The sequence below is a fragment of the Dendronephthya gigantea genome, unplaced genomic scaffold, assembly GCF_004324835.1.
Source record: "Dendronephthya gigantea isolate DGI-Jeju-01 unplaced genomic scaffold, DenGig_1.0 000012F, whole genome shotgun sequence".
In the NCBI taxonomy this organism is placed as follows: domain Eukaryota; kingdom Metazoa; phylum Cnidaria; class Anthozoa; order Malacalcyonacea; family Nephtheidae; genus Dendronephthya; species Dendronephthya gigantea.
Genome location: NW_021163022.1, coordinates 1,491,440 through 1,511,598, shown reverse-complemented (window position 1 = coordinate 1,511,598; position 20,159 = coordinate 1,491,440). Strand labels below are relative to the sequence as shown.

The following is a 20,159-nucleotide window of genomic DNA, read 5'->3' as shown; positions in this document are numbered from 1 at the left end:
CTTCACGCAATTTCATTGATATAGTTTAGATTTAACATTTCCCGATTATCGTTGCAATTTTTGTTTCTCGATATAACGGAAATAAGATCAGACTACACTTTAACCATAACGTAACAGTAACCTATATAATTATAAGACTTACACGTGAAATGATATTTCGTATATGATAGCTACATACATGCATGCATGAACAAATACAATTCTGGTTTCGTACGCTCAGGGGAGCAGGGTATATAAAATGTAGGTAGAAATCCCTTTTCTGTTTATTTAGCTGCCGCGGAAATATTTTTTTCTACCATTGAGTTACTTCATTCTGAAAGAGCCCCCCGATATCCTTGAACTGTATCTTTGCTTAAAAAAAACCCATTCAATTTCTGTATCTATAGAAGCGCGCTCTCCATATTATTTTTAGCTCAGTGGCGCCAGGCTTGCTTACTATTAATCAACCTCGCAGGCCAGGGTCTTTTACCTTGGTTAAGGCTGGTCATGTGACAACGCAAAACCTCCCAAAATATGGGAGATTTTGAATTAGCGCTTAGTTCATATCCAAGGGAGGGGTTGCAAAGTCGATATACCACATCTGCTATTTTTAGCACTTGTGACAGTGCAGGTGGCTTTGTACTGCCGTAACTAAAAACATCGGTTCACACAATAAACTAAATAAATACAGCTAGCAGCGAAACTGCGAAAAACTCCAAAGAACAATAAACAGAATTTAGATTCATGGTGTATGTGTAGACTATATCATCGTCGTAGAATCGGTTTTAGTATCATCATAAGTTCTGTTGACATTCAATAGACACTCGAAGGCCTGTCCTTTCTTCTGACTTGGGTGTTGATGAGCGAATTTAGAGGTCAAATAACTACGTATAACGACACAGGTTATTTCGCTTTGTAGTAAGCGCTCAATATTCAGTCCTTAGAAAAACGCTGTTTTAACTGATATGATTTATGCGTTACATGTGTCCCACCCATCCCTACACGGGAGAAGCGTAGCAAAAGAATCACGTGACCAGCCTTAGTAAGTATTAACCAAAGCCATTCGTCGTATCGTGGTTCCTGGAGGGTAGGTAGAAGAGCCTGGCCTGCGAGGTTCAGTTCACATCAGAATCGAACATAAAAAAATCAAAATCCCAGTATGCCTGGTTTCCATTTAGTCGTTAAGTGTCGTGAACATGTCAATGTGGCTGATTTGCAAATTTCTATGCGAGTGCAGTCAACAATTGCCGATTTGAGAAATATGAAGACAAATCTATCTAATGGTTGGCAAACAATGCGGGTGCGATGAATCGAAAGTAGGCTTAAAATGTGTGATTTAATGGGCGACTTGCGCTAGAAGTATACAAAGTTTGTGAACTTCGTGAAATTTTCCGTAATTTACAACAATTCGCAGCCAAACTTGACAGTTTCACCAATTTAGTAAGCTCTTTCGGAAAATGTCTTTTTTATCGCAGAGGTAAGAAATTAGTCTAAAGCGCAAGTCGTCCATTATTACTCGGATTATATATTCAGAGAAACTGATTTTATAGTCTTCTTTAATTTGATACTTAATTTCGGTTGCCAAAGTTGGCATGGGATAGTAGCAAACCACAAGTAGCAAACCACGAAATTTAATATATTACATATATTTTTTATGTTTGCTCTGATCTAATCACTATAAGACTTTAATCTTCACGGAAGGTGTGCTTATGATCTCTATAACCCGACGTATCGCTTTGTGAAAACAAAATACCTTACGTCAGCACTTCCCATTAAGAAATCTTTATATACACTACAAAACCTCTTTCCCCTTTAATAAACTTTTAGTTTTATTAGCTTTTACTTTCTAGTTGAAGTATTCTATCAGTATAATTGTTGTGATGCAACTTACCCGCCCTGACACGTCTCACAGTTTGCAATCACAAATACTGAAATGGCATGACTTCCTGAGAATTATATGATTCCATTTGACTGAATGTCCAGCTGTAAAATGTACAAATACTCTTTAAAACATTACACTGAACACCCTGCTCAAAGATTCGTCTTAAGAATAGAGTGGAAATTTGAACAGACGAATAAAATAAAAGTCATTGTTGTGCTGTGTTGCGTTGGTTGAAATGCAGGAAAATACTGAAATATGCATGGACTCAAATCAGGACCGAACTCACCAGTCTTGCCGTATTCGGTCAGAACTTATGGGAATCAAATGTCTAATAATATATCTTATACTGTCTCGGGCCTGGTCTCGCGTGTTTATCAGAAGAAAATTATCGTGATAAAATCATTGACCACGTATGCATACTTTTTTTTTAGGGTTCACTCTTCTCGTCCATTAATATTATTACTCGGAATATATTCAGAGAAACTGATTTTATAGTTATAGTCTTATACATCTTTAATTTGGTACTTAATTTGTTGCCGAAGTTGGCATTGGATTAGCAAACCACGAAATTTAATATATTACATATATTTTTCATGTTTAACTACATATATAGAAATTATAATAACTTGTAGGTACACCACGTAAGTATTAAATACTGCAAAGCTTTCGGTCCGTTAACCCGGACCTTCATCAGTGCAATTACTTGAATACACGTTTGCGCGTCACTTAAATATCATGTTAGTCGTGATTAGTTTGCTCGCGCTATTAATTAAACGGTTTCATTTAATTAAGTTCTAACTAATGCGCGCGCCCTAGACAAGTATTTGACTAAGAGACACCGAAAAGAGCACGCCACGTACTATTAAGTGGCTTTCCCTCTTGGACGATAGTTTGATGTTTATAAATTTCAATAGATTCTCTCATTTTACGAGAGACAGTAAACTTATCGTTTGCTAAAATGGTAGCATCGTTCCATTTAATACGATGATCATAAGTCCATGCATGGTGAGCTACTGCAGACTTATCCAGTTTACCTTTCTCGCAGTTCGTCTTATGTTCTTTAAGACGTATTGAGAGATTTCTACCGGTCTCTCCAATGTAAACCAAACCACATTCACATGGAATGCGGTACACACCAGGTTTCTGTTGTTCATCGACGCCATCCTTGTGTGTGTAAAGAGCGCGAAACAATTTGTTATTGCTAGAATGGTAAACTTGTATTCCAACTTCTTTTAAAATCCTAACGATTTTATATGAAGCTGGGCCAATATATGGTAAACAAGGATGGCGTCGATGAACAACAGAAACCTGGTGTGTACCGCATTCCATGTGAATGTGGTTTGGTTTACATTGGAGAGACCGGTAGAAATCTCTCAATACGTCTTAAAGAACATAAGACGAACTGCGAGAAAGGTAAACTGGATAAGTCTGCAGTAGCTCACCATGCATGGACTTATGATCATCGTATTAAATGGAACGATGCTACCATTTTAGCAAACGATAAGTTTACTGTCTCTCGTAAAATGAGAGAATCTATTGAAATTTATAAACATCAAACTATCGTCCAAGAGGGAAAGCCACTTAATAGTACGTGGCGTGCTCTTTTCGGTGTCTCTTAGTCAAATACTTGTCTAGGGCGCGCGCATTAGTTAGAACTTAATTAAAAGAACCCTGGTGTCAGACCGATTGGGATTGGAGAGGTTCTACGACGGATAATTGGAAAATCAATTGTCTTTGCCATTAAACCACAAATCATGGATAGCGCAGGAGACTTGCAGCTATGTGCAGGACAACAATCAGGCTGCGAGGCTGCTGTTCACGCCATGTCGAAGATTTTTGAAGAAGAAGAAACAGACGCTGTCTTACTGGTAGACGCCACCAATGCGTTCAATTCCATCAACCGCAAGATCATGTTACATAACATTCAGTACATTTGTCCTGCAATGGCTGTTTATACGTTCAATTGTTATGTAACAGCTTCAAGATTGTTCGTGCAAGGTGGTAAAGAAATTGCATCAGCTGAAGGTACCACGCAAGGTGATCCGTTAGCCATGCCGTTATACGCCGTCGCCATTACTCCACTCCTGCTCATGATCAAATCTGGTGAAGCTAGTGATGTAAGGCATGTTGCGTACGCGGATGACCTTAATGGGGCAGGTAAGCTAATGCAACTGCGTGCCTGGTGGGAGAAGATTGCCGTTCTTGGTCCGAGTCTTGGTTACTACCCGCGAGCTGATAAATCCTGGTTGATTGTGAAGCCACACCTGGAGCAGACTGCCATTGAGATCTTCGCTGGAACTAATGTACGAATTTCAAGTGAAGGGCATAAGTACCTTGGAGGATATCTTGGATCGGATGACGGAAAAGATAAGTATATTAGTTCTTTAGTTAGTAAATGGTGCCAGCAACTTCACGTTTTGAGTGAAATTGCCAAATTCCAACCCCAAGCAGCATACACGGCGTTTGTCTCGGGTTTTCGGCACAGATTTACTTACCACATTCGTGCCGTTCCAGGTATCAAGACCGCGATGCAGCTTGTTGACGACACCATCAACCTGAAGCTCCTTCCTGCACTCCTCGATAACCGTAGCTTGTCCATCCATGAGCGACAATTGGTTTCGCTTCCAGCTCGTATGGGAGGTCTTGGTATTCCGATCTTTAACGACATCTGTGATGAAGAACATTTGAACTCCACAACCATCTGTCATCTTCTCTCAAGTAGAATCATCCACCAGAATGGTACACCATCAGCAGAACATGGAGATTCCATCCACGATCTTCGCCGTGAGATTGCAAAACAACGTCAAGCTAGGAACTCGTTGCTGCTACAGAACTTGAGATCGAGCATGAGTGAAGAGCAGATTCGAGCAAATGACCTCGCCCAGTTGAAAGGATCCTCAGCTTGGCTAACTGCTCTGCCACTTGCTGAAGAGGGCTACATCTTGACCAAGCGTGAGTTCTTTGATGCAATCTACATGCGTTATCGATGGCCTTTGAAACGCCTTCCATCTTTCTGCGCTTGTGGAAAATCGTTCACGGTAGATCATGCCCTGTCGTGCCTGAAAGGAGGTTTTATCCATCGAAGACATAATGAGATCCGTGATCTACTTGCTGCTGCTATCGATGACGTTGCTTACGATGTTTCAATTGAACCTGCTCTTGCTCCTTTGACTGGCGAGGTTCTTCCATCCAGTGCTAACTCAGCCGATGACGCCAGAGTGGACATTGCTGCGAGAGGTTTCTGGCAGAGATGTGAAAAGGCATTTTTTGATGTAAGGGTGTTTAACCCATACGCCTCTACACATCGACGCCAGACGTTGAGCAGCTCGTTTAAAGCCAACGAACGGGAAAAGAAGCGACATTACAACCAACGGATTGTTGAGGTCGAGCATGGCTCCTTCACACCGGTCGTCTTCAGCGCCTTTGGCGGATGCGGAAGAGAGACCCAACATTTTCTTTCCTTCCTGGGTGCGAAGCTGGCTGACAAGAAGAATCATTCTACATCTATGGTGGTTAGCTGGTTACGACGAAAGATCGCCTTTGCTTTGCTTAGAGCTCGCGTGGTGTGTGTTCGTGGCAGTCGAAGTTGGAGGACTGCGTCCATCACATCAACTAACGACATTACGTTGTCGGAATGGAACTCCAACATTAGCGAGTAGTCTAGTTAAGTTGTTTTTGTAAATAGTCTGTAGAACTATTATACTTAATTTTAATGCATGATTGATTATTGTAAATTTCCCTAGTACTAATAATGTGAATAAATTATTATATATACTATTGTCATTAAATGAAACCGTTTAATTAATAGCGCGAGCAAACTAATCACGACTAACATGATATTTAAGTGACGCGCAAACGTGTATTCAAGTAATTGCACTGATGAAGGTCCGGGTTAACGGACCGAAAGCTTTGCAGTATTTAATACTTACGTGGTGTACCTACAAGTTATTATAATTACTAAAGTCGCCATGCAATCATACAAGAAAATTATTACATATATAGACTTTAATCTTACACGGAAGGTGTGTTTATGATATCCATAACCCGCCGTCGAATTCATCTTCGATTTCGGCGGACAAAAGAGCTATATATTGTCAGAACTATATGATACAGGCCTGATTCCAAAACATTGCAGACTGTTACTTATCAAAGCACTTTCACACGAATGATTGTCAATACCTTAATGCTCAGTGTGTTTCGTATGATTTCCATAGCAGCAGACGTTAGAGCTGAGATGACAAAATTCAGAGAAAGAAACGGCTATGCCGCGCGTTTTTATGGCGAATAATGACTGAGAAACATAATAATATAAACGATTAACGATTATACACTACAAAACCACTTTTATCTTTAATAAGTTTTTAGTTTTATTAGCTTTTACTTTCTAGTTGAAGTATTCTATCAGTATAATTGTTGTGATGCAACTTACCCGCCCTGACGCGTCTCACAATTTGGAATCACAAACATTGAAATGGCATAACTTCCTGAGAATTATATGATTCCATTTGATCGAATGTCCAGCTGTAAAATTTACAAATGCTCTTTAAAACATTACACTGAATACCCTGTTCAAAGATTTATCTCAAGAATAGAGTGGAAATTTTAACAGACAAATAAAATAAAAGTCATTGTTGTGCTGTGTTGCGATGGTTGAAACGCAGGCGGAAAATACTGAAATCTGGACTCAAATCTGGACTCAAATCTGGACTCTAACTCGAACTCAGTCTTGCCGTATTCGGTCAAAACTTGTGGGAAACAAATGTCTAATAATTTATCTTGTACTGTCTCGGGCCGTTCTTACCCTGGTCTCGCGTGTTTATCAGACGAAATTATCGTGATAAAATCCTTCACCATGCATACCTTCATTTTTATTTACCTTTCATGGCAATCATGGGTTCACTCTTCTCTGGATGAAAAACGTTCCGTTTGTGGAATTCAAATCAGAGTCCGGTCATCGTTGGACTTGACGCATGCCCAGTTGCACTGTCTCGCCCGGCGGTATAGAAGGAATTTTAAGCCTATAATGTTTCAGATAAATACATAGCATTAGCATAACTTTTTTAGGAGCGACTGATCCATGTCGACATTTCATTTCAATTTAAGTTTCGAAATATTAGGCCTCTAAGAAATTTTTTGGTATAACGAAAAAAACATGAGAATATACGCGAGCATATAATTAATTATACGGTATATCCGAATAAGACGGATGGACGGTATTTAGAAATTTTGTTTTATAGTATTCAGGCCTAGGTAATACCTGGGCTATATTGAGTTATATTGAAAACTCGCGTGGAAGTTGACATTGCTGCATGAGAAATGCGTGGGAACGCGAGCATTTTGCAAGAGTTTCCACGTAATACAAGACTTCCGTGAGACACTGAAAAAAATCCTCTCCTCCATTGCATAAATATACTTATTTATAGCCTTCACGTAGAAGCAATGAAAAAGATAGCAAAATTTATTTATTCTTATGACTATATATACTCTGTAAAAACAAATAGTTACAAAAATAGTTTGAAATTGGTTGTCTTAGATTCATCTCTTTTTTATCAATTCTCTTTGGTAAAATCAGCACTGGAATCGGTTGTTTTAACCAGGTTTTTAGTTGCTTTACCCAACAAAAAATTGGTTCAATAAATCCATCTATGGGATTTTAAATTGGTACTGTTTTTAACGGCAGTGTATAATTCACATATTAATTCAAATTTATAACCTGGCTAAAATTTCTGGTGGTTATTTAAATAAACATGAGCGTTCGATTGTTATTGATGTTTATAGCATAACTTATAAAACAAGCGTCTTATGTTTGTGCGAGGCTCACGGGGGAAACTACGAAGTGGAGTATCTCTGAGATAAAATGTCTTAAGTGTTTCGCGAGAATTTTATTTGGTTGTTTCCGTCACGACTGTAAGAATTCGACGTTTTCAGAAAACAAAGTTTAAAAATGACCTGCTTCATTTTCAAGGATTTCGTGTTTATTCTAAAGGTGTTTTTGTTGATATCATGTATTAAATGGCATTCAAGATGCAGTGCAGCTCCATGCTACGATTTTCTCACGAAAAAGCCACTTCCTTGTTTTCCTCAACCCGTGAACGCTGCAAGAGGACGAAATGTGACATCTTCAAACACGTGTGGCATGCCTAGTGCGAAATATTGTGAAATATCCCCAGAGAAAAACTGCTTCATTTGTGATGCAAACAGCTCTGCCAACATGCATCCCGCAGAATATATGGTTTGTATTTTATAAAATAATATTGCTTATTGCATTTTTAATATTTAGCGTAGAGGAACCAATTACGCTAATTTATATCGTCTGCGCAGTGCGCACCATGCAGGAGATGGATGTTTTAAAAGCTGTATAGCGCTATCTCCCAAAAAAATAGTTTTTAAATCCCCGTTTTATCTATGTGTTTATAATTCTTATCTTATGATATAACGATCAATGAATGATTTTATTAACTTAACTTAATTAAAAAATTATAAACGACAACCTGGTTGAATAATTAAAAACCTAGCTCTCATTTCATTGTTGCATTATAAATGTTAATTTGTACGATAACTTTTTCATTCTCTATAATCAATATTGTCTGTATAATTCAGGTGCGGATCTAGGATTTTTCATACCTTAGTCAAATTTTATGACGTCATTCATATGACGTCAATTATGACGTCACGTATGACGTGACGCATGACTCATATTAAGATGTTCGATTTTTTAATGATAGTCGTCAGATTACCAACTGAACTGCTTCGCCCCATATTAGGGCTCATCAGCGTGCCATCAGAGCGCTATTGTTTTTGAGATGACTATTCCTTAGTCCCTACTTTGAGTAGTACCAACTTTGAGTATTATTGTTACCTACTAGTACTAGGGCCGAAGCTAAATTATCAGAACTTAGGAGAAGTAGGAAATATTTAAAACAGGAAATTAAAATCACGCTAGATCAAGTATCAGAAAATTATGTCGCGGACTGACGGCAGAGTTACAATGTCAACAATCAACATCATGATGTATTCACTCATAATTTTCATATGAACGTATTTAACTATTTATACATGTGATATACATCAGGAATGCGGAATAATAACAAGTAACTAAAAGTGAACATGCTAAGTTTGTGTCTTTCATATCATATTTAAGTTATATATTCATATATAGCAACCTTTTGACCCGGCCAGCGCAGACATATGTAAATTTATATTTGAATACATAAAGAACTAGCCATGCTTGTTGTTGTTCGACAATCATTTTGCCGATTTGAGATCTAAAAACACAGTTATATAGAAGCGTAGCATGGAATAAACAAAATATAGTTAACTTATTGCAGTACAAGCCTTTTTCTTGCCATTACGAGCGTGCTTCGGCACATATAACTCCACACAAACATTTGAGCTTAGCCTTGAGCGTGTCGCTTTCATAAATACAAAGATCGAAACGTCGCATAAATTTCGCGTCATTTAGACACTCTAAATCGTTCGAATGGCTCGTACAAATCACTACAAGACGATGAAGACATTGTAAAATAACACAATAACAAAGCGAACGCGAAAAAGCAGAAGATAACTTCGAAATTTAATCCTTCGATGCTCAGAGCGATTGAAAAGGCATGCTTCCACTCTTTGCCTAGTCTTTGCCTAACATGACTAACACAGGCATGCTTACGAAGCACAGTGATTGGTTCAACTCGCCAAAGATTAGGCAAAATATGCAAGCCAATGAAAGAATAGAATTTTAAAAAATTACCCAATCAGAAGGCTTCCAGATTACGTCAAGTTAGGCAAATTCGTCTTGGTTAGGCAAAAAAGCTATTAGCCAATCACAAGGCTGTATCGGCCGCCAGGCATAGGCAAAATAGCTGCTTCCACTGAGCTATATAATAATTCCTGGAGGACCGGCTCGCCACCAAAAAGTGTCCGCAAAAACATGGCGGATTTTGAGCTTTGCTGACGCCACATGGTTCCTTTTGCTCATGGTAGTTACCACTGACATACCGCGATACAAGGTGAAAAACTGTGTCCATCTCCCTCCTGGTTTTTATGAAACTATTTTCGGCTTTCGGTATATATTTTTTGTTTTTCATATAAATCCTCTTTTTCCCTGTTCAACAAATGGAAAGGAGACGTAGCTTTGTGCTCTATATGTCTGACGTTTTGAATGGCTTAATTCAATAATCGGGGGAATGATTTTTGTTATTCGGCTGTTATTTTATGGCATCCAGGTAAGCCGGTTTTTATAACAATTTCAGTTTTTTGCCTTTGGACTCGAATATAAACTGATTACCAAAGGTTCTGAGCCATATAAATCCATCAAAACTTATGGTACAAACAGCAAATATACTATTTTAGACCTTTGGTACATGTGCAATGTTATATACTCAAACTTTATCATTTTCTTGACTTGTGTGGGGAAGGAATTAAATTCCTGGCAATGTCAATCTTTGAGTTTGGTCTATTTTGTTTTCATGATAGCAAACAATAATGGAAATAGGTAAACCTTCCCCCCAGTGAGTCTATTAGATTTAAGCAATAATTAACATGATCTGACTGACAAAGTGTGGAGTGGGTGCTGATACAAAGTAATAAGATTTTTGCTGCAAACAGTGTAAATTTCAACTGAACCTCTGATGATGGTGACTGTTAAAACCTAGTTAATATATTATCTTGTTTGCCTTGTCAAATTCAAATCAATTATCATGGCTTATAATTAATTGATTTTTTAACTTCTTGCACCTTGTGAATAAAACTTGATCAGATCTCCATTTATATTTTTCAGGATGAAGATGCTATGAAATAAAGCAAGCTAGAGATGGCTTATTAATTGTCATGCAATTTGTTGGAACATTGAACTGAGATGTATTAAGCACATTATACACATTGTTATGAATCTGCATTGTTATCCTTAATTACCATGTTATCTGATTTTGTTGTTGGCTGGTATTTTTATAACCATTGTTATATTTATAAAAGAAATAAATATAAACATGCATTGTGTGAGCAGTGTATCTTCAATCTGCAGCCACTTTTATAATTTTCTGTTTATGGTATCAAACTCAAGAGGGCTAAATTCAATAGGCTAATCAGGAGTAATTGAGTCTATGGAGGGATGAATATTATTCATTAATAAGACCAGGGGTGCAATTAGATAATAATGAAATTTTATAGCCTATTGAGGTACAATTAAGCTGATGACCTTACTGAAAAGTGTATTATGCAAATATGACTCATGGTTGAAACTATATTCTTGCACTTAGTCAGCTGCCAAGCATCTTGCCCCTGAGCTTTGGCCTCTGTTTCTTTGGATTATACCTAGATATATTGTTCTGAAGACATTCAAGACCATTCAAGAAAACATTATTAATTGCATACTTTCAGTAATTCTGCTGTTCATGCAGGGTTCAAAAAAGTCTAATTGATGTCCATAAATATCCAATTGTCCCCAAAAATGTCCGACAATAGTGCCAAAAAGTTCAAGTATTTGTTATAGGAATGTAGAATAATGAAAATATAATGAAAAACACCTGTCACGAACAAAAACGCCTGTACGAAAATCTTCAATTTTGTCCACAATTTTTTGACGTTTTAGTATATATTTGTTCTTGCGTTGGCAATAACAGCGTCTACGACTTGTATTCATCTTAAAAAAACGCTTCATATTTCAAAAAAATGCAATTAATGATGTTTTCATGACTTTATATTTCAAAAAAACAAAACAAGTTTTCACGGGAAATTTTTTTTATAAAGGCCAGGGGGGAGAACCTGTTGTTTACTAAATCCAGGGGGGAGAACACCCTTGTAGCGGGCTCATTATTGAGCCCGGTCAGTGGTAACTACCATGGCCAAAAGGAACCATGTGGCGTCAGCAGAGCTTCTGCGGTTGCGCAGAAGGGCGAAGTCCGCCATGTTTTTGCGGACAAAAAGATGGCGGCGAAGTTACCGAGAAATGACGAGCCGGTCCTCCAGGAATTATTATATAGCTCAGTGGCTGCTTCTCATTGGCTTGCCTCATGGCTTGCCTAAATACCAATGAGCTATATATCTATAAATAACTGGACTGTGATATGAAAATATGAATAATTAACTGTCATGTTTCCACTTATGAATGAACACTTTGGGAATTGGAACTGGGAATTCGGTAATTATTATCTGGATAATTTACCATAGTCACTTGACTATGTTGCCTACCCCTAGATCCGCGCCTGTAATTCTTGCACGCAAATGTCAAACTGAGTTAAAATGTTGGATAATTATAAAGATGTGTGTATATATTGCTTGACACATGCATACAAGCCTCGTTTACCCTACACTCAATTTATCGGCACGGCTAAAATTGGTACCCGTACCCAATTTTATTAATGTTCAGGCTACCAAAACAAAGGCCGAACACAGATGAAATGGGCACGGGTACCAATTTTAGCCGTGCCGTGGCAATAAATCGAGTGTAGTGTAAACGGGGCTACAGATATAGATACAGAAGACGTTCTCTGTTCTTATTTATAATAGTCTAATTATAAAATAAAAAGTTGCTTTAGGGCCATGCATGCATGAGATATTAAAAAAAGAATATATTTTTACATAAAAATTCTGTAATCTGCTCTACAGGTTGACGAAAGTTCAACATGGTGGCAGTCTGACACTTGGTGGGATGCCATTCAAAAAGGAATTACAAAAATTGGCCAAGCTCTTCACGTTAATATCACTGTTGCGTTTGGCAAGTCGTACCATGTATCAGGCAAAATAAGAGTGACTTTCTACTCAGAACGACCGCAGGCAATGATAATCGAGAGATCTAATGACAGTGGAACAAGTTGGATGCCTTATCAGTATTTTGCTGAAGACTGTGTTTCCACTTATGGAATGAGCCCAAGTGAATCACCTCCTAAAGAAAATCCTTTGGAGGTAATTACTTGTCTTTAGACTATAATAAGTAGAGGCCGAAGCTCATTGAGGCATTTGACACGCGAAGGTACAAAATACAGTAAAAAACTATTTCTCTACTATTTCTTGGTTGTGGTTACCGAAAAATGAAAATACTTTACATGAATTATAAAAACAAACTGTTTCACTATGGCTTTTTACCAGGTAACATGTAGTGAAGACTACAGTGGACAATTTCCATCGAAGAATGGCATCGTTGAGTTCCAGGCATACGCTCGCTACCCTCCAGAAGATTACATGACTCCTCGTATTCAAAGTTACATGTTGTCAACACATGTTAGACTTCGTCTGGAATACCCAGGAACGGATGGGCTGGAACTGATAAATTCTGAGGTGACATTGAATCGATATTATTACGCAATCTCGGACATCCGTATTGACGGACGTTGCAACTGTCATGGCCACGCCGAGTATTGCGATGGCGTAGGAATGGACCAGTATTGTTTTTGTGAACATAATACGATGGGTCGAGACTGTGAACATTGTAGACCGCTGTATAATAATCAGCCGTGGAGACCTGCGAATACAACTGACGCTAATGAATGTCAGAGTAAGTAAAGTGATGTAATATATTAATATACCTCTTTTTCCAATGAAAATGTGAGTTCATATCCGGTATTTTAACCATAAATGATGCAATGTTTCCAGAATTATACTCTGCTATATCTTACTTAAACTTGATCTTTTCTTCCAACAGAATGCAACTGTAATGAGCATGCGACATCCTGTATTTACAACGCAACTATTGGTAGAGGTCATTGTATTAATTGCAAAGACAACACCACCGGAGCGTATTGTCATGCGTGTGCTGATGGATTTTACAGAGATGTTGAGAAACCGCTGAATGATTCCCATGTCTGCATCCGTACGTATTATTGTTCACTATAGACAACGTCAATGCTACTGTAAAGAGCCTCAACTGTCGAACTCTATTCATATTTCGGTACCGGTGAATTCAAGCCCTTGGAGGGTTACCAAGGGCTAACCTAAGATGGGTTAGGGTGGAAAGTACTCAATGGATCTTTTGATTTGTTTTCCATTTTGAAATCAGTACATGTTGGGATCCAAATAGCTAGGATTAGAACCACAGGACCTTGTGAGATAACATATGTAATATGGCGAACCTTAGTTACAATGCTGTTTTCCTTCACTTCTTTCTCTAATGTTAAATTGGTGATTCTGTGTTTTTTCAAGCTTGCAACTGTTTCCCTGCTGGTATAACTGACAATGGTTCTTGCAATCAAGACATGGATAGAGCGGACGTACTTCTGGGTCAGTGTAATTGTAAAGATAACGTGTTTGGACGACAGTGTGATGAATGCGTTCCAGGATACTGGGGATTCAGGTTGCCACCTGGAGGACACTGTCAAGGTAGCATGAGCAACTGTTATAAACCCCATGATTTTAATTTGTTCCACATTTAAGCAAAATAAAACCTCCTATAATAGATGGCATCAAATATGGTATCAATTGAACATTGTAAAGAAAATTCTTAATGATAAGTCATCTATATTAAATGTTAACATCCCAGGAAAAACCTCAGAAGCGGCTAGTAGACTGCCTTCTGACTCTTTAACTTTCATTTTTTAACATCCAGTTATTTCTTTCAAACATTTAGCGTGCAGCTGCAACGCGTTTGGAACTATGAACAACAGTCAAACGTGCGATCAACAAACCGGAAATTGTTTTTGCAAATCGAACATCGAGGGGGGAAAATGTAGCGAATGTAAAGATGGCTTCTACTTTTTCCCTACCAAACGAGAGTCAGACTGTCAGAAATGCCCATGTAATGTTGGAGGCGCGTATGAAATTTGTGAAAAACAAACAGGTAAGACGTGAACTCAATAATATCGTGAATATTTGATCGTATATAATTCTTAGGTGTTTCACTCATATTTTCTGCTTTTATTTGTAAATCAATGTTACAGAGTCCCGTAACATTCGGCTTTGTTCAGCAAATTAAAGGCAATCAATCATTCTAAAAATATTTGTAGCTTGATACCCTGTTATAAAATTTAACTTTAAAATGTAAACCTTTATAACCGAAAAATGGTACATTCGATCATGGTCGAATATACCGGAAAATGGTATATTCAACCATGATCGACATCGGGTATGTTCAGAATATGGTATATTCGACCATGATCGAAATTGTATAAATGTTATATTCGACCATGATCGACCATGGTGTGTTCAGAATAATTATGGTATATTCGATCATGGTCGAAAATATACTATATTTCGGTATATTCGACCTTACCAAGGATTCGTTTACCATCGAATATACAATGTTCCTGTTAACTGATTAGGGATAATATACATCGGCATTTTTAGAAAGAAAGCTAGTCTTAACCTTCTGCCAATGTCGTATTTAACTTTTTGTGTTTGAGATTTTGACTGATGCATTCGCGTGAGTCGCATCAGTCTGAATCCACCCCTGTTATGATTGTCTACGTTAACCGTTTGCCCTTTCGTTTTCTAGGTCATTGTAACTGTAGACCGAACATCGAAGGCGAATACTGTACTGTACCCAAACCTGGATTTTTCGTTCCTCATTTTGATTACCTTCTTTTTGAAGCCGAGTTTCAGGATGAAAACAACAACATACATTATAAGAGTCCAGAACAAGACCAATACACTGGGAAAGGTTTCGTCCTTTTGTCACCAGACACATCCATCCAGTTTACAAACATCAAAGTGAATGTCACCTGGCGATATTATCTTGTTATGAGATATGCAAATAGTCCGCAGCATTCCAACTCTGTCTTTAATATAACTGTTATGAGTAATGATCTGATGAGTTCCGAGATATCTTCAATGAAAAACCAACTTCGAATCGATGCAAAATCATTTATAACAAGGGAAACGTTTTCACTAGCAGCCAATAAACTTTATAACATAACCGTAAGCCTGAAAAGTTCAGGGAATGGTCCAGTGGACGGTTTACTCGTGGATTCCCTTGTTTTGAAACCAGATTTAACTCCAACTAGAATTAGCGAAGAAATAAACGCCATAGGGAATTTATCACGTTGCTTTTTCAATGCGACATATCTTTCCAGCACAAGTCATACTGATACTGGATGTTCTGGTGTGGTGTTTTCATTCAGTGCTGAAGTTTATGATGGCGCATTAGGTAAGTCTTGATATCTTCCTACAAATTGATATTCCATTTAATTTGAGATGTTTAAAAAACAATTATTGGATGCTAACGTGAACAAAACACCAGAGAAATGATTAAGTTAACTATCATATAAATTTGCAAGCCATTTTCTTGTAGTTTAGATCAGAAAACTAGTGCTACGTACATCACAAAATCCAGCGAGGACCTGTTTGTCATTCTCTATTCCTGACCTTGCTTCAGGACAACACCTATATACATTCTACCAATCTAGGGCACAGAGTTGCAAAGAGAGTTTCAAAATGACGTCGCGTCACTCACATCGGTCATATGAATCATCATGCCTTCCTAGTCTGGTATTAGACTATTAGTTATCTGGTGCTAGTTGAATTGGTAACTAACACAATAGAACCTGAGTCAAGTGCCAACCATCATCTTTTGTGTACATGCATGCATCCTTCGTCACAAACCTCATTCAAAGTGAACCTTTCTAACGGGTGGTGCCCGTGTACCCGCAGCATTTTTGTAACTCTGCTAGGGCAGGTTTTATAGAATGAGTTAAACTAACCTTGATTAGTTAAGTCGAATCTGATTGATCAATAACAACTCAGTAAAATGATCTCATTTTATCAAATAGCGTGTGATTGTGATCCAGACGGAGCTAAAGAAAGAAGTTGTAAGAAAATCGGAGGTCAATGTGAATGTTTTACTGGAGTCAGTGGAAGAAGATGTTCCTATTGCTTGCCAGGTTATTATGGTTTTGGTGAAGGAGATTGTAAAGGTAGGTATGGTTTTGAGCGGATCATGGTAGACCTGCGCAGCCAGGCGCGTTGAGAAGAAGAGGTTCCTGGTCAATATTTCAGTCTGGGCCTATATTCGGTTTTTTAAGCTCCACTGCAATTCTTTAATGTCAAAATTAGCGTTATCTTAAAGGGCAGGCCGTAGGCAATGGGACACCCTTAGTATTTCCTTGGTTAACCCCTTTCATGCACGCCCCAGTGTAATTATCCCGTTCGTCTCGCCATCTTGGCCGCTGATATTAAGACAAATGCAAATTTAGGTATAGCAACAAATATTGCGTATACGTATAGACTGGAATATATCTTTTAAAACATCTCAAAATAGGTTCGAATAATGATCTTCACCACGTCCTTTTTGTTGTTTTCAATTACTAAGAACGTGCATTGACTGTATTATATTTGACTATAATGCTACATGCATTAGCTTATTATACTTAGATAAGCAGGGGCAAGGTTTAGTCAAGTTAAGCGAGATATCAAAATGTTCGTCAATTTCTCGACTTTAGTGTGTGAATGTGACAATGCTGGTTCAGAAACAAGCGTTTGTGACTTTGCAACTGGGTTTTGTCAATGCAAGTTACACACAGAAGGCGACGGATGTAGTGAGTGTAAGGTTGGCACATTCAACTTGGATGCCAGGAATCAACAAGGATGTCAATCTTGTTTTGGTTACGGCCATGGAACGAGATGCAGTTCAGCTCAAGGATTCGTGTCAGCCAATATAAGCACGGATTTTACTGGTAGGTAGTAGCTGGGATCCAATGCACTGGGCTGTTTAACCGAAATCACACTGGAATAAAATACTACCAAAATTGAAATAATTATAGGTTTTTCACTGGGTGGATGGTTAATTACTGCAAATAGCACTGGTGCAACAGCATTTCCTGGCCGAAATGGCTTGTCTATCCGTGGTAATCTGACACTCCTCGCCCCAAACATATATCTGGGGTTACATCTCAACTCGTACAGACAAAAACTCTCAATGACAGTAAGTTTTTCCTTTTTGAATAACCTTGTTCTGTGAGTTCGAGGAGATATAATATTCAGCCTTTTTTAGGATGAAATATTCCGTAAATGGGAGGCAAGGGGGGGGGGGCACCTCGTTCCTAGGGCTAATTTCCGTTTCCGTTTGGGGTAGAGAATGTCCCTGGGAACGAGGTTGAGGGGGGGTGTACACTCCATTCGAACATACATAATGAATCCAGCAGTTGTTCGATGCATTTATAGGTATATTTTGTGCGAAACGGCTAATAACAAAAAAAATGCTCTTATATAGGTATCCACGTCCACGTTCATATCTGCTGAAGAAATTTCTCTGGTTCTCACTGGAATGGGCTACGACGCTGAACTTCAACCAGAGATAAGGGATTTTGGAAATGGAAAAGAGTTAATCTTCACGTTAGATGAAAGCCACTTAAGTACAGACGACAGAGTGTTGTCCGCGTTTAAATTCCAGTCCTTGCTATCTAATATCAGTTCACTTGCATTAAAAATTCAATCAGAAATGGTCGTCAGAGAAATCGTTCTTCAGTCTGCGAGATTTGATCCTTCAATTGCTAATGAACAAATTGGATTTGTTGAGAATATGACTTGTTTCGAAAACTATACTGGATTGTCTTGTGAGGCATGTGCCACAGGTATGAATTATTTCTTTTCTATGGGTTGATTGGGCTCAACAACTTCGCTCCTTGGTCCTTCCATCTTTTTGGTAAATTCCCCCATCTCATCCTCGTCCCAGGGCTACGCAGCGGCTTTGATCTCAAGGATGAGAAAACCTTTCATCTAGAGCAGTTTGCTAGGATTAGGTTGAAAACTATTAACTTAAATTACTGAAATTAGCTCTCTAGAAAGCTAGTTTCAAGGAAGTGCTAGTTTCTCTCTCTCGTGTTATGGCTTATTTCCACTCTTATTAATTTATCACAGTGAAAAATTCTTTTTCATGAATGTGTTAAAGAAGGATGTCTTTTTCTTGTGAAAATAAAACTTGAAATCAATCTTATTTAACGTTGTTCTAAATTAAGGACAAAAATGTTGTGACGTAATGATCGAAAACGTCTATTGTTGTTCTTTCACTGTTAGTCTTTGATATTTTTAGGTTTCACGCGTGAAACGGCAAATTCTGGTCCATTCTCAAGGTGTGTTTTGTGTTCTTGTAATGGTCGATCAAGTCAGTGTCATCCAGAAACCGGCGTGTGTGTTGGTTGTGATATTGGAAGTACTGGGGATCACTGTGAGGATTGTGAGTTTAACGTGGTTGGGCCATATTGCAATGTTTGCGCTGACGGATTTTATGGACTTACTCAAGATCACAAAAACTGCAAACGTAAGTTATTATTGCATCTAAATCAATTTTTTATTTAGCACTAACCTCTGGGAAATACCCGATATAATAATTATAAAGCCTTGTCGCTGTAAACCTAAAAAAAATTAAATAAATGAAACCATCTAGCTTGTGATTGTCACCTACCTGGGACCATCTATGGGAATACATCCAGTTGTAACCTGACAACAGGTCAGTGTAAATGTAACCAAACCCTGCATACTGGTGGACGAAGATGTAATGTGTGTCAAGAGAATGCCTGGAACAGAACTGAAAGCAGTTTGAATTGCGAAGGTACATTTTACCCGCTTGTATTTCACAGTATGTTATATAAAAAAACTTTGCCTCCCTACCTGTCCCCTTCCCTACCTGGTCTCCGAGACACCGCGGAAATTGGTATAGGCTTAGCCGCAATTCTCGATACTTAGACTTCAAACTTGGTGAGGAAAAAGATTTATAAATATTCAAGAAAATATGTCTTGCACAAAAGATTTGAAGCTTGCTCACGGTAAAAACGAATCGTCGTAATTAATAACCTTGTGTATACTTTAAGCCTCAAAATGGCCATTTCACAGCGGTCAGATGTGTATGATGAGCTGTCAAAAGATTGCAGAATGCGTATTCAGAAGAAAAATTGAACTTTTTTAAGATATTCAAAAGGTTTCTCTTTGATAGGGCGATACAGAAATGCACAATTGTGAACCAGCGATTAGATTTTCGGGTTGAAACGTCTTAAACACCAATTTCTGCGGTGTCGGTCTCCGATCAACTCTCCAACCTGCAGGAAATACCTATGAATATTCTCCTTTGGCACAGCTGAAGAACCTCCCAAGTATATCAATATCTTTCAAATATAGAGTGTCCTTCCTGCTTTGGGATGATAAAAGTCGAGGTTGACAAATTTCGAGAGCAAATAATTAATTTGGGGATTCTTCTTCATTCGTTGCTGGACATGAGTATACTGAGTCAATCAGTTAATTTTACTGAACAACTGCGAATCACAGAATATCGTGTTGAAGAAACAGTTACCAGATCCAAGGTAATTAAATCCACATATTCTACAAAGGAACTAACGTAAGCACAATGGGGACAAATTCACGCACAAAGATAGATAAATCAAGCACG

The 20,159-nt window shown here is 38.2% G+C and overlaps 1 protein-coding gene and 1 long non-coding RNA gene across 2 annotated transcripts; one reads left to right on the top strand and one right to left on the bottom strand.

Moving 5' to 3' along the window:
- Window positions 1-19: 19 nt before the first annotated feature.
- On the bottom strand, window positions 20-6,496 carry LOC114519171. Its single transcript, XR_003686552.1, has 3 exons — window positions 6,291-6,496; window positions 1,871-1,962; window positions 20-121 (listed from the first exon to the last, which is right to left on the bottom strand). It is a non-coding gene; the product is annotated as an uncharacterized LOC114519171 (long non-coding RNA).
- A 1,192-nt stretch (window positions 6,497-7,688) lies between these two features.
- On the top strand, window positions 7,689-20,135 carry LOC114519029 (laminin subunit beta-2-like). Its single transcript, XM_028539083.1, has 14 exons — window positions 7,689-8,093; window positions 12,461-12,757; window positions 12,941-13,346; window positions 13,494-13,661; window positions 13,991-14,167; window positions 14,415-14,624; window positions 15,279-15,929; window positions 16,552-16,695; window positions 17,221-17,454; window positions 17,542-17,702; window positions 17,991-18,351; window positions 18,810-19,037; window positions 19,164-19,328; window positions 19,892-20,135. Exons 1-14 carry the CDS (start codon window positions 7,806-7,808, stop codon window positions 20,110-20,112), a joined length of 3,711 nt encoding a protein of 1,236 aa, XP_028394884.1. The 5' UTR covers window positions 7,689-7,805; the 3' UTR covers window positions 20,113-20,135.
- The last annotated feature ends 24 nt before the right edge of the window (window positions 20,136-20,159 follow it).